The sequence below is a fragment of the Symphalangus syndactylus genome, chromosome 6 (assembly GCF_028878055.3).
Source record: "Symphalangus syndactylus isolate Jambi chromosome 6, NHGRI_mSymSyn1-v2.1_pri, whole genome shotgun sequence".
NCBI lineage: Eukaryota > Metazoa > Chordata > Mammalia > Primates > Hylobatidae > Symphalangus > Symphalangus syndactylus.
Window position 1 is genome coordinate 71,292,483 of NC_072428.2, and position 16,263 is coordinate 71,308,745.

General features: G+C 35.6%; 1 protein-coding gene across 1 annotated transcript in view; it reads right to left on the bottom strand.

Moving 5' to 3' along the window:
• Nucleotides 1-16,263, bottom strand: part of LOC129485315 (N-acetylated-alpha-linked acidic dipeptidase 2-like) — a 61,181-nt gene that overhangs the window by 10,230 nt on the left and 34,688 nt on the right. The window contains exons 3-4 of the mRNA XM_055284672.2: nucleotides 13,610-13,881; nucleotides 12,786-12,897 (exon numbers count right to left, since the gene is read on the bottom strand). Coding sequence (XP_055140647.2) covers nucleotides 12,786-12,897; nucleotides 13,610-13,881 — 384 coding nt within the window. The remainder of the gene's footprint in view (nucleotides 1-12,785; nucleotides 12,898-13,609; nucleotides 13,882-16,263) is intronic.

The window sequence follows — 16,263 nt, forward strand, 5'->3', positions numbered from 1 at the left end:
AAAGAAAACTATGCCTAGACACATAGTAAAACTGCCAAAAATCAAAGACAAAAATGATACATGTTACATGATTTAATGACTGTAAACTTCTCATCAGATAACATAGCAGCTAGAAGACAGTGAAACATTTAAAGTTCTAAAAACTTCATGTGTATTAGCGGAGTCAACCCAGAATTCTATATCCAGGAAAAATATGTTTGGAGAATAAAGTTGAAGTAAAGAATTTTATGGATGAAGAAAAACTAAGAATTTGTCACCATCAGACTCCACATTACAGGAAATACTTAAGGAAGTTATTCAGACTCAACAGAAATAGCACAGGGCAACCTAAATCTTCAGAAACCAATGAAAAGCATCAAAAATGATAAATATCTAAGAAACATGAAATACTAATTTTAACTTTAACTGGTTTACAATACATATACACGTTCAAAGAAAAAATATAACATTAATATAGCATTATTTTTTGAGGTTTATATTTCATGTATGTATGATACATATGACAGCTACTTTATAAAGGATGGTGGGGGAGAGAGTAAATGGATATACAGAAATGTGAGTTTCTCCATTACATATTAAGTGACACAGTAGTAAATTTAAGAATACAGTGAAACATTATAGATGTATTATATAAGTTTTAGAGTATCCACTAAAAAGTATAGCCAAAGAGGTATAGCCAAAAGATAAATTGAAACAAAATAAAATTTCGTATATTTTCCCCACTATCCAAAAGTCAGAAAATGAGTAAAGGTACAGAAAGAAAACAGAAAACAAACCATAAAGTGGCAGACTTAAGTTTAATTATATCAATCAATAACTATATTATATGTTAATGGACTAAATACCCACAAGGCAGAGGTTACCAGAGTGGATAAAAAAGCAAATATCTATTATATGCAGCCCACAGAAGGCATACTTACATTAAGATTACAAAAATGAGTAAAACAGCAAATGACAACTGTGTTCTCTCTATAGAGGGTACACTTTATTTCTAATGAAAGTGATAGTTAAAAGTAAGTAGATGGAAGAAGACATCCTATATAAACTTAAGTATTAGAAGGCTGACATGGCTCCATTCATATGAAATAAAATAGACTTAAAAGATTATTACTAAAGATAACTAAGCACATTTCATAAAAATAAAAGGTCATTCTGTTTTGAAGACATAACATCCATGTGTATATGCCTAATGAATGAGCCTCAGAATACATAGAGCAAAAACTGACCAAATTAATGGGACAAATAGACAATTTTGCATTCGTGGAGAAAACTATAACATAGCTCTGGATTAAATTTGACCTCCTCCCAAATTAGTAAAGAAATAAAGGAATTACCCTACCAACCAGCTAAAAAAGAAAAATCATATGATCACATTAATTGATCCAGAAAAAGCACTTGACAAAATACAACACCCATTCATGATAAAAACCCTCAGCAGTCTTGGAATAGAGGGGAGCTTTCTTAACTTGACAAAGAGCATCAACAGAATACCGACAGCTACATCATACTTAACGGTGAAACTAAATCTTTCTCCTTAAGATTAGTAAAAAGAAATGAATGTCCATTCTTACTATTCTTATTCAACAGAGTAATGGAGGTTCCAGTCAGCACAAAGAGGCAATTATTCTTAAAAAAGTAAAAGACATACAGATTAGAAAGAAAAAAGAAATGAAACGTTCCCTTTTTGAAGATGACGTTATTGTCTACATAGAAAATTTCAATGAATCTACAAGAAATCAACCAAACCAAACAAAGAAACCAAACTCTTTCCCACCTTCCAGCCAAGTCTAGTGGCTCACATTTGTCATCCCAGAACTCTGGGAGGCCTAGGTGGGAGGATCGCTTAATACCAGGAGTTTGAAACCAACCTGGGAAATATGGCAAGACTCTGTCTCAGAACACACCCCCAAAACCAAAACAAACAAACAAACAAAATTTTCTTAGAGTTCAGCAAGGCCACAGGATGCCACATCAATACACAAACACAACAGTATTTCTATATGCTAACAACAGTTTATGTGGAAATTCAAATTAAAACACAATATAATTTGCATTTGCTCCAAAGAAAATGAAAGATGCAAATCTAAGAAAGCATATAAAGCATCTGCTTAATGCAAATTACAAAATGCTGATAAAAGAAAGATGATCTACAACTGGAAACACACCACGTTCATGTAATAGAAGACTGGACACAGCAAACATGTCAAGAATTCCCAAATAGCTCTATAGGATTACTGTAATTCCTAGCAAAGCTCCACAAATAGTTTTTTAGACAAATATGTGTTTATTATATATTTTAAATGAAAAGGTAAGGGATACAGTATAGCTACAATAATAGTTTAAAAGAATAAGGTAAGAGAAAACATTCTATATTTTGTTAAAATCTGCTGTATCACTTTAATAATCAGGACAGTACGGTACTGGATAAATAGGGCAGAATATAAAACCCAGAAGCAGAATAAGACCCTGTCTCTACAAAAGAGAGAATCTAGAAATAGACTCACACAAATACACCCAACCAATTTTTAACAAAGGTGCAAAAGCAATTAAATGAAAGAAGGATAACATTTTAATAAATGGTGATAGAGCAATTGGACATTCTCAAGCAAAAGAACAAACTCAACCTAAACCTTACATCTTTAAGCACAAAATAACTCAAAATAGGTCAGAAACTTTAACGTAAAAGGTAAATTATAAACCTTTGCGGGAAAAAAGAAGACAAAATTGGTCAAAGTCCAGATCAAAGGGTTCTTAGATATGAACCCAAAAGCATGATCCAAAAAGAGAAAAATTGATAAATTACACCTCATCAAAATAAGGTTTTAACTTCTGATCTGCAAATGAGGGTGGGCAAATAGACAAATTACAGACTGGAAAAAAATATTTGTTCACTGCATTTCCAACAAAAGACATATCTAGAATAGAACTGACCCTTGAAACATAGGTTTGAACAGCATGGGTCCACTTATATATGAACTTTTTTCAATAAATATATTGGAAAATTTTTTTGAGATTTGCAGCAATTTAAAAAAAAAACTCATAAATGAACCACATAGCCTAGAAATATAAAAAAAGAACAGGTTTGTCATGAATGCATAAAGTACATGTAAAAGTATTTTATCATTTACTGTTTTAAAATAACATGAATCTATTATAAAAAGTTAAAATGTATCAAAATATATGCATACACTTACAGACTACATGGTGCCATTTGCAGTCTAGAGAACTGTAAACAAACATAAAAATACAATATAAAGTCATAATTATGTAAAATTAACTGTAATACATTGTGTACTGCAGGAATACATTTGTAGCAACAGCTTATTGCTCTTGCAGTGAGCTTGTGCGATGACTATCTGCTTAAACCACTGTATGATATTAACCATATCCCTAATCATCACTACGTGAACAGTTTGTTTCTCCAGTAAATTGCTTACGGCAGTTTAAAAAATGATCTCCCACGGTTCTCATGTAGTTCTCACCGTGTTTAGTATAATACTGTAAACCTTGAATAACACCATGGGATCCATACGAAGTGCCACTAATGATACATCATAAGAAAAAGATGAATTGCTTGGTATACCATAGACTGAGGTGTGCAGCTGTGATTGCCCTCCATTTTCAAGATAAATCCAGCATAAGGACTACTGTTAAAAAAAAAAAAAAAGGAAAAATTTCTGAAGCTGTCATGGCAGCTATGCCAACAAGTGTGAAAACCTTGTTCTTTTGCAAATTACCTTTTTTTCTTGTATTGAAAATGTAGCTTTTATGTGGGTGTAGGATTGCTATAACAAAGGCATATCTATAGACTCTAATTAATGTGATTTGAGAAAAAGCAAAGTCATTCTATGATAATTTAAAGCAAACGGAAGGTAAAGGTGGAGAATAGTATGCCTGCAAAAGATGGTTTGATAAATTTAGAAAGAAGTTTAACTTTTAACCTGTCAAGATAACAGGAGGAGGAGCTTCTGCTCACCAAGAGGCAGTGGACAAGTCTTCAGATGACATTAAGAAAATTACTGAGGAGAAAGGGGATATCTGCCTGAAAAGGTTTTTCAATGCAAATGAAAATGCCCTATCCTGGGGGCGGAGGGGGATGCTACAAAGGATATTTAAGAGTAAGGAAGAGATGTAAGCACTGAGATTTAAGGCTGGAAGGGATAGGCAAATTCTACTGTTTTGTGCAAATGCACTTGGGTTTATGATAAGGGCTGCCCTTATCTATGAAGCTGCTAACCCCCAAGCCTTGAAGGGAAAAGATAAACGGCAGTTTTCAGTCTTTTGGTTGTACAACAAGAAGGCCTGGACAACAGAAACCAATGTTCTAGATTGATTCCACACATACTTTGTTCCTGCAGTCATGAAATACCTTGCCAGGAAGGGATTGTCTTTTCAAATTCTTTTGGTATTGGAAGACACCTCTGGCTACCTAGAAACCCTGAGATCAAGTAGTCTACTTGCCCCCAAACACATCTCTCTAATTTGCCCCCTAGATCAAGGGGTCATAATAACAATTTTAAGGCTCACTGCACTCTATGGAAAGGATTGTCAATACTATGGAAGAGAACCCTGAAAGAACTTAATGAAATTTTGAAAAAAATTACACCACTGAAGATGCCATCATTGTTATAGAAAATGCTTGAAAGCCATCAAGCCCCACACAACAAATTCCTGCCAAAGAAAACTGTGTGGAGATGAGGTCATGGCTTCACAGGATTGATGACAGAGCCAAACAAGGTAATCATGAGATTGTGAATATGGCAAAAAAAAAAAAAAGGTTGAGGGATGAAGGGTTTCATGATAGTAATCTTGGAAAAATTCAAAAGGTAGTAGACACCAGAAAAATTAACAGAAGATGATTTGATGGAGATGAATACTTCTAAACCAGTACCAGATGATGAGGAAGAAGACAGAAGAAGCAATGCCAGAAAACAAGATGATATTAGACAATCTGGCAGAAGGGTTTCCATTATTCAAGACTGCTTTTGACTTCTTTTACAACACGGTCCTTTCTATGATACAGGCACTAAAACTAAAGCAAATGATGGAAGAAGAACTGGTAGTGTATAAAAATATTTTTAGAGAAAAGAAAAAGTAAAAAACAGGCATGATGTCTAAGAATTGAACAGAATGTGACTGCCTTTCCTGACTCCCCTTCTCTACCTTCTCTACCTCTGCCATCCTTTAGACAGTAAGACCAACCCCTCCTCTTCCTCCTCCTCCTCACCATACTCAATGTGAATATGGGATGAAGGCCTTTATGAAAATCTACATTCACTTAATGAATAGTAAATGCTTTTCTCTTATGATTTTTTAAAAATCATTTTCTTTTCTCTAGCTTACTTTATTGTAAGAATACAGCATATAATACATATACAAAATACATGTTAATTGTCTATGTTATTGCTAAGGTCACTAGTAGGCTATTAATAGTTAAGCTTTGGGGGAGTTAAAATTTATGTGTGGATTTTTGACTGCATGGGGTTTCAACACCCTATGCCCACATTATTCAAGAGTCAACTCTATATAAAGAACTCTAAAAACTCTATAGGGGGGTTGAGGATGGTGGCTTATGCTTGCAATCCTAGCACTGTGGGAGGGTGAAGTGGGTATGTCACTTGAGCTCACGAGTTCGAGACCAGCCTGGGCAAAATAATGAGACCCTGTCGCTACCAACAACAAAAACAACAACAAAAAATAAACAAATAAACAAAAATTAAAAAAAAATTAGCTTGGTGTGGTGATGCATGTCTGTAGTCCCAGCTACTCAGGAGGCTGAGGTGGGAGAATCCCTTGAGCCTAGGACATGGAGGTTGCAGTGAGCTGAGATCGCAACACTGTACTCCAGCCTGGGTGATGGAGTGAGACTCTGTCTCAAAACAACAACAACAACAACAACAACAACAAACACAAAACTCCACAGGGGAAAACAACTTATATCTAAATACAAAATAAGCCAAAGCTGTGAATAGACTTCTAAAATTATTTCTTTATTTTTAAATTTTATGGCTACCTACTACTTGTACACATTTATAGGGTATATGTGATATCTTGATAGAAGCATACAATAAGTAATGATCAAATCAGAGTCGTTAGGATATCTATCACCTCAAACATATATCATTTCTTTGAGTTCGGAACATTTCAAATCCACTCTAGTTATTTTGAAACATACAATAAATTATTGTTAACTATAGTTGCCCTATTGTGCTATGTAATACTAGATCTTATTCCTTCTATCTAACTGTATTTTTGTACCCATTGAACCAACCCCTCAGTATCGTCCATCCTCCTCACTACCCTTCCAGTTTCTGGTAACCATCATTCTATTCTCTATCTCCATGAGATCAATTTATTTAGCTCCCACATATGAGTTACATCATGCAATATGTGTCTTTCTGTGACTGGCTTATTTCACTTTATATAATGACATTTAGTTCCATTTGTGTTGCTACAAATGATAGGATTTCTTGCTTTTTTATGCTGAGTAATAATCCATCCTGTATATACACCATAATATTTGTTGATGGAAGTTGATCATCAGGTTGATTCGGTATCTTGGCTATTGTGAATACTGCTGTGGTAAACATCAGAGTCCATATATCTCTTTGGAATTCTGATTTCCTTATTTTGAGGTAGAAACCAACCAAACCAAACAAACAAACCAAACTCTTTCCCACCTTCCAGCCAAGTCTAGTGGCTCACATTTGTCATCCCAGAACTCTGGGAGGCCTAGGTGGGAGGATCGCTTAATCCCAGGAGTTTGAAACCAGCCTGGGAAATATGGCAAGACTCTGTCTCAGAAAAGTCCCCCAAAACCAAAACAAACAAACAAACAAAACTTTCTTAGAGTTCAGCAAGGCCACAGGATGCCACATCAATACACAAACACAACAGCATTTCTATATGCTAACAACAGAATATGTGGAAATTGAAATTAAAACACAATATAATTTGCATTTGCTCCAAAGAAAATGAAAGATGCAAATCTAACAAAGCATATAAAGCATCTGCTTCATGCAAATTACAAAATGCTGATAAAAGAAAGATGATCTACAATTGGAAACATACCACGTTCATGTAATAGAAGACTGGACACAGCAAACATGTCAAGAATTCCCAAATAGCTCTATAGGATTACTGTAATTCCTAGCAAAGCTCCACAAATAGTTTTTTAGACAAATATGTGTTTATTATATATTTTAAATGAAAAGGTAAGGGATACAGTATAGCTACAATAATAGTTTAAAAGAATAAGGTAAGAGAAATCATTCTATGTTTTGTTAAAATCTGCTATATCACTTTAATAATCAGGACAGTACGGTACTGGATAAATAGGGCAGAATATAAAACCCAGAAACAGAATAAGACTCTGTCTCTACAAAAGAGAGAATCCAGAAATAGACTCACACAAATACACCCAACCAATTTTTAACAAAGGTGCAAAAGCAATTAAATGAAAGAAGGATAACATTTTAACAAATGGTGATAGAGCAATTGGACATTCTCAGGCAAAAGAATAAACTCAACCTAAACCTTATATCTTTATGCACAAAATAACTCAAAATAGGTCAGAAACTTTAACGTAAAAGGTAAATTATAAACCTTTGGGGGAAAAAAGAAGACAAAATTGGTCAAAGTCCAGATCAGAGAGTTCTTAGATATGAACCCAAAAGCATGATCCAAAAAGAGAAAAATTGATAAATTACACCTCATCAAAATAAGGTTTTAACTTCTGATCTGCAAATGAGGGTGGGCAAATAGACAAATTACAGACTGGAAAAAAATATTTGTTCACTGCATTTCCAACAGAAGACTTGTATCTAGAATCTAGAATAGAATTGACCCTTGAAACATAGGTTTGAACAGCATGGGTCCACTTATATATGAATTTTTTTCAATAAATATATTGGAAATTTTTTTTGAGATTTGCAGCAATTTAAAAAAAACTCATAAATGAACCACATAGCCTAGAAATATAAAAAAAAGGTTTGTCATGAATGCATGCAGTACATGTAAAAGTATTTTATCATTTACTGTTTTAAAATAACATGAATCTATTATAAAAAGTTAAAATGTATCAAAATATATGCATACACCTGCAGACTACATGGTGCCATTTGCAGTCTAGAGAACTGTAAACAAACATAAAAATACAATATAAAGTCATAATTATGTAAAATTAACTGTAATAAATTGTGTACTTCAGGAATACATTTGTAGCAACAGCTTATTGCTCTTGCAGTGAGCTTGTGTGATGACTATCTGCTTAAACCACTGTATGATACTAAGCATCTCCCTAATCATCACTACGTGAACAGTTTGTTTCTCCAGTAAATTGCTTATGGCAGTCTAAAGAATGATCTCCCATGGTTCTAATGTAGTTCTCACCGTGTTTAGTATAATACTGTAAACCTTGAATAACACCATGGGATCCATTCAAAATGCCACTAATGATACATCATAATATAAAGATGAATTGCTTGGTATACCCTAGACTGAGATGTGCAGCTGTGATTGCCCTCCATTTTCAAGATAAATCCAGCATAAGGACTATTGTTAAAAAAAAAATAAAACGGAAAAATTTCTGAAGCTGTCATGGCAGCTATGCCAACAAGTGTGAAAACCTTGTTCTTTTGCAAATTACCTTTTTTTCTTGTATTGAAAATGTAGCTTTTATGTGGGTGTAGGATTGCTATAAGAAAGGCATATCTATAGACTCTAATTAATGTGATTTGAGAAAAAGCAAAGTCATTCTATGATGATTTAAAGCAAACGGAAGGTAAAGGTGGAGAATAGTATGCCTGCAAAAGATGGTTTGATAAATTTAGAAAGAAGTTTAACTTTCAACGTGTCAAGATAAGAGGAGGAGCAGCTTCTGCTCACCAAGAGGCAGTGGACAAGTCTTCAGATGACATTAAGAAAATTACTGAGGAGAAAGGGCATATCTGCCTGAAAAGGTTTTTCAATGCAAATGAAAATGCCCTATCCTGGGGGCGGAGGGGGATGCTACAAAGGATATTTAAGAGTAAGGAAGAGATGTAAGCACTGAGATTTAAGGCTGGAAGGGATAGGCAAATTCTACTGTTTTGTGCAAATGCACTTGGGTTTATGATAAGGGCTGCCCTTATCTATGAAGCTGCTAACCCCCAAACCTTGAAGGGAAAAGATAAACGGCAGCTTTCAGTCTTTTGGTTGTACAACAAGAAGGCCTGGACAACAGAAACCAATGTTCTAGATTGATTCCACACATACTTTGTTCCTGCAGTCATGAAATACCTTGCCAGGAAGGGATTGCCTTTTCAAATCCTTTTGGTATGGGAAGACACGTCTGGCTACCCAGAAACCCTGAGATCAAGTAGTCTACTTGCCCCCAAACACATCTCTCTAATTTGCCCCCTAGATCAAGGGGTCATAATAACAATTTTAAGGCTCACTGCACTCTATGGAAAGGATTGTCAATACTACGGAAGAGAACCCTGACAGAACTTAATGAAATTTTGAAAAAAATTACACCACTGAAGATGCCATCATTGTTATAGAAAATGCTGTGAAAGCCATCAAGCCCAACACAACAAATTCCTGCTAAAGAAAACTGTGTGCAGATGCGGACATGACTTCACAGGATTGATGACAGAGCCAAACAAGGTAATCATGAAAGAGATTGTGAATATGGCAAAAAAAAAAAAAAAAAAAAGCTTGAGGGATGAAGGGTTTCATGACAGTAATCTTGGAAAAATTCAAAAGGTAGTAGACACCAGAAAAATTAACAGAAGATGATTTGATGGAGATGAATACTTCTAAACCAGTACCAGATGATGAGGAAGAAGACAGAAGAAGCAATGCCAGAAAACAAGATGATATTAGACAATCTGGCAGAAGGGTTTCCATTATTCAAGACTGCTTTTGACTTCTTTTACAACACGGTCCGTTCTATGATACAGGCACAAAAGTAAAGCAAATGATGGAAGAAGAACTGGTAGTGTATAAAAATATTTTTAGAGAAAAGGAAAGGTAAAAAACAGGCATGATGTCTATGAATTCAACAGAAAGTGACTGCCTTTCCTGACTCCCCTTCTCTACCTTCCCTGCCTCTGCCATCCTTGAGACAGTAAGACCAACCGCTCCTCTTCCTCCTTCTCCTCAGCCCACTCAATGTGAATACTGGATGAAGGCCTTTATGAAAATCTACATTCACTTAATGAATAGTAAATGCTTTTCTCTTATGATTTTTTAAAAATCATTTTCTTTTCTCTAGCTTACTTTATTGTAAGAATACAGCACATAATACATATACAAAATACATGTTAATTGTCTATGTTATTGCTAAGGTCACTAGTAGGCTATTAATAGTTAAGTTTTGGGGGAGTTAAAATTTATGTGTGGATTTTTGACTGCATGGGGGGTCAGCACGCTATGCCCACACTATTCAAGAGTCAACTCTATATAAAGAACTCTAAAAACTCCATAGGGGGGTTGAGGATGGTGGCTTATGCTTGTAATCCTAGCACTGTGGGAGGGTGAAGTGGGTATGTCACTTGAGCTCACGAGTTCGAGACCAGCCTGGGCAAAATAATGAGACCCTGTCGCTACCAACAACAAAAACAACAACAAAAAATAAACAAATAAACAAAAATTAAAAAAATTAGCTGGGTGTGGTGATGCATGTCTGTAGTCCCAGCTACTCAGGAGGCTTAGGTGGGAGAATCCCTTGGAGCCTAGGACATGGAGGGTGCAGTGAGCTGAGATTGCAACACTGTACTCCAGCCTGGGTGATGGAGTGAGACTCTGTCTCAAAACAACAACAACAACAACAACAACAACAGCAAACCAAAAACTCCACAGGGGGAAAACAACTTATATCTAAATACAAAATAAGCCAAAGCCATGAATAGACTTCTAAAATTATTTCTTTATTTCTAAATTTTATGGCTACCTACTACTTGTACACATTTATAGGGTATATGTGATATCTTCATAGAAGCATACAATAAGTAATGATCAAATCAGAGTAGTTAGGATATCTATCACCTCAAACACCTATCATTTCTTTGAGTTCAGAACATTTCAAATCCACTCTAGTTATTTTGAAACATACAATAAATTATTGTTAACTATAATTGCCCTATTGTGCTATGTAATACTAGATCTTATTCCTTCTATCTAACTGTATTTTTGAACCCATTGAACCAACCCCTCAGTATCGTCCATCCTCCTCGCTACCCTTCCAGTTTCTGGTAACCATCATTCTATTCTCTATCTCCATGAGATCATTTTTTTTTAGCTCCCACATATGAGTTAGATCATGCAATATGTGTCTTTCTGTGACTGGCTTATTTCACTTAATATAATGACATTTAGTTCCATTTGTGTTGCTACAAATGATAGGATTTCTTTCTTTTTTATGCTGAGTAAAAATCCATCCTGTATATACACCATAATATTTGTTGATGGAAGTTGATCATCAGGTTGATTCGGTATCTTGGCTATTGTGAATACTGCTGTGGTAAACATCAGAGTGCATATATCTCTTTGGAATACTGATTTCCTTATTTTGAGGTAGAAATGCAAAATGATGCCACCACTTTTCACTTATCTTAGGCATTTTCTTAAAAAGTTAAACTTATGCTTATCATCAAACTCAATCATTTCAAGAGAAATAAACCACATATCCACAGAAAGACTTGTAAACATCTGTTCATAGCAGCTTTATTCACAATAGCCAAAAACTATAACCAACCCAAATTTCCATCAACTATACATTGCAGTATATCCATACAATGTAATTCTAGTCTGCAATAAAAATAATGAACTACTAATACATGCAACAATCTAGATGAATCTCAAAATCATTATTCTGAGTAAAAGAAGCTACATACGAAAGAGCATATACTCTATGATTCCATTTAAATAAGATTCTAGGAAATGCAAATGAATCTCCAGTGATATAAAATTGATTAGTGATTGCCTAGTGCCAGAGATGGAGGGGGATGGGGAATAAACTGCAAAGGGCATAATGGAATATTTTTGTAGCGTGATGGAGGAGGTGGTATGTTCACTATAGCATACATCTGTCATAACTCTCAAATTGTAGGCTTTATAGGGATGCAGTTTATTTTATGTAAATTATACTTCACTAAAGCTGATTTTAAAAATTAACACCCATTTGAAAGAGTCTGAATACAGAAATAAATATCATGGCCATTGTTCTTAAGGAGTTTATGATGACTCCCCCAATTTCCACTGTTTTTCATGGTTAGAAGCTGGAGGAATGGCAATGATTGTTTTTGGTTTCATTTTGTCTTATTTGTAAACAACAAATTTATACCTGCAAGATGGGATAAAGGTTTAACTTTTGGCAGACAGAATCAGACACTTTGATCACTTTTCCACTAAATCACTTAGTCAACCAGCATCTAACTTTCCCTGACAGAATACGGTATCTAAAAAAATTGCTGATTAAATCCCAGGCCCTGATGAACAAAGAATAACATTCAGTGAGATCCAAAGTTACATGAAGTTGAAACATCTCTTAATAAGCCAACCAGATACTTTTTGTTAGATAAAGTTAGGGAAGAAACACCTACTTTTATAACATTGTAACAGATTTCACCCTAAGAGTGGCATAGAGACATTAAAAAAAAAACAAAAAAAAGTTAAGTTGATGACTAATATGTAATTTCACACAGAGAAGACTGTCCTCATGCATATCACCAGGTATAATATGCTTCTCACTGTGATATTTTAAACATGATTTTTAAGATCAAATACGTAAATAAACTTACCGAAGAAATGATTTGATGTTTTCAGCTTTCATTTCAGATACCAGTTCCCACCGTATACTTTGATGATAGCGCATACAAGTGGTTATTTCTTTGAGAGGCTTAATAAACCAGGCTGAGGAAAAAAATACACAAACATGCACACATATACACAAAATCACTTCGACTTTATTAAAACCAGAAGCCACCCCTCTCTCCTTCCCCACAAAAAGCCTTTATCTGACAAATAGATCATGGTGAGCTTTAAAAAATAATGTTCATATTAAATGCAGAAAACCTGTAAATTCTGATATGTAATATAATTTTGAGATGCTTAAAAGGAGTTTTATTTAAGAGAAGCTCTTTCATTTTCTCACTTTATGCATGAAGGCGTGGCTTTTCTTGTTCTTCCCTGGATATCTAGTCCCTGACACATAGGGAACATTCCACAAATATTTATTTACGTATAGAAAAGGGTTTTGTTTTGTTTCGTTTTGCTTTGTTTTTAGTGCTGCCCGTATTAGTTGAAAGTTTTGACTCACTCATGTTGCTTGGAAATAAAACGATTTTTTTTCATCCCTGCAGATAGTGACAGCTGTAGGTTGTCTCTAGTGAACTCAGGGAACATTTAATAAATTTGAATTTCAAGCACACTTTGTCTGTTAGGAAGCCCAAAATACATTCCATCTGGTTTCTAGTTTTGCTGAAATTTGCAGAGTTTATCATATCTAGCCCAGCCGGCCAGGGCTAGCGCACAGCCCAATCCCTTCCGGCTCCAGGATTTCTCCCTTTATCTCTGCAGAGAATCACGAGCCCCGGAGTCAGGAGAGAGTGTTTCGTTCACTTACCCACCATAAATCCCACCAGGAAAGATGCCAGCGCAGCAGCCAAGCACATCCAAAGGTACAGACGGCCCCTGGACTTCGCCATGGCTTCTTGAGGACTGAGCTTGGGGCGCCTGCTACATTGGTGAGCTTCGGGGCTGCAGAGAAACACAGAGCGCGCTGGCAGGAGGCTGTGAGCGCTGAGTGACCTCCGCTGACTTTCGCAAGGCCACGCCTCCGCCCTACCCGCTGGGGACCTGTGGTCCCCAGGGGCCCTCGATGGGGGAAAGGAAGCCCTGCAGAGGGAAGAGGCATTCTTCCTGTTGGCGGACAACTTCCATTCTGTGGATCCCGCAGTAAACCGGACGTAGTAGGTGGCGGGAGCTGCTGAAAATGTCCCTAATTATTTCCTAAGGAACTCGACGGCTGTTTGCCACGCCCATCCCCCAAAAAGCCCAATTTCGGCTCAGAAGTGAATTTAAGTATTGCTTTTCCTGATCTATTGGTTATTCTTCTTCCAGATTCTCTGCTGTAATTTCCCACTCGTCAAACTCGGAAAGAATTTCTGGTCCTGCCTGGGTGCTCCGCTGTTAAAGCTGTTAACACCACTAATACCTCAATCACTGTCAGCATCAAAATCGATGGGATTGCGCTCTTTTGTTCCCCTTTACTTAAACAAAACTCCACATTTCTGTAATTCTGTTCCCACTCATTTAACTGAGGTTTTTACCTGCCTCACTGGAATGTTTTAAGTTCACATTAGTAAAAGTAATCATTGAAAGGACCTTGCACTGCCAGTAGTTACTGAGAGTAGGCTCTTCATGCTGAAGCTCAGACACCAATTTCCCAAAATATGGTGCTTTGACATGCTAAACCGAAGAAACCAGAGGCTCTCTCTCACAATACCCCTCTCTTCCAGCTCCTCTCTCTCAATCCTTTGTCTCTCCCACAGCACAGAATAAAGCTGTTCTCTAAAGTTCCCTTATCTGCCTAAAGTCCAGAACTACTAAAGGAAAAAACAAACAAAGAAAAAAAAACTGTTTCTTTCCTGAGTTTTCATTAACCGAACTAATACCTCAGGAAGAAGGACTGCAGTCTGTCAAAACAACTGGCAGACTTCTGTCACAAACCATTGTCTGCCCTGTAAGGCCAACAGATTTTGTCCCAGGCCATTGTATATTCTTCAAGCCCATTGAATTCCCCTAAAATTTATTTACTACCCTCCTAAAATTATACACACATTCCCATCTTCCTTTCCTCTAAAAAGATGGGTATATTATCATCTGCACCTCATTGGTTATTGGGTAATCATTCTACTATGATTCCCCTATGCTATCCAGTTCAATAAATTTGTAAGCCTTTTTTTTTTTCTAATAGTCTGCCTTTTATGAGTTTATTTTCCAGCAAAACTTCAGAGGGTGAAGGGGAAGCTTTCCATTAACCCCTACATTAACAATGGCCCCTGTCTTCACCATATTACATTCATGAAGCATTTCTCTTTAAAGATGGGTTTGCAAAATAGTGGCCATTGTAAATACCCTGCATCCAACCATCTCCCCTCAGAGAAAAATTTTAGGAATTTATGATTGGCTTCACGTATCTAACCAAAAGTAGTTTTTTCAGAAAAAGCAAAACTGCTGAGTTGATTTCAAAGATGGTAATATATCTAGGATAAACTTCACAGCATTGTCTGCAGCCCTGATGGCTTTAGGTAATGCACCTTTGCTCCTAACAAGGGACTGGAAGAGTCAAGTTTATTTTTCTGGGACATAATTTTTTTGTTCTTGTATTTCATTGGCTATGAATTGAACATAATTGTTGATAGGTATGCCTAATGACCTATTTCTTGAAACTTTTGTAGCATACCTGGTACTTAACTTTGAAGCAAACCTCCATAATGAACTATTGATTTCTAAATGTTTGCATGCAATTTAAGTCCCAACTAACTTCAGCTTTTTCAGCTACTATCCCGTTAGACATTCCTTGACTGATTGTGTTTTCTATTTTAGAGAGAAATATCTTTCAAAAAACATTTTCATAACAAAGTAAGTTTGTTCCCCCTTATATGCATACACACAACACCATAGATATGGAATTAGAATAGAATTATTCAAAAGGTTCAATATCCAGTGAAGTAACTGAACCCCTCAAATACGGCTTAAGAAATATTTTGCAAGAGCACTCAGAATTATTTTTATGTGTTGCATTATGAAATTATACTGGGATTTTAATAACTCTCCAGTGTTTAACAGGTGACACATAAAGGTCTCAAACAATATCAAATGTTATTTTTGTACATATAAACATTTTGGGAATTGATTGTGTAATTTTTCAATTTTTAGACTCTTGGCTTTTTCTATTTGCTACCCATTGGACCATTCACTGTTGACCACATAGCCCTCAGATCAAAATTATCTCCAGGAATAGATTTACTAAAGAAAGATAAGGTAGAAACTAATGAATAACGTTGCTAAGCTATTTATTAAATTTATTTTTTCCTGCTCATTTTCTGTTTTTTATTGCTAATTGAAGTTTGAGTAATAGAATAAATCAATGCATTATTTAACACAGTTTGCCAGTTTGAATAATCTTCCTAAATTAAAATTAGATTATTCATTCAACCAACATTTATTGAGAGGCTATAACATGCCACACATTATGCACAATTCCAAGAATAT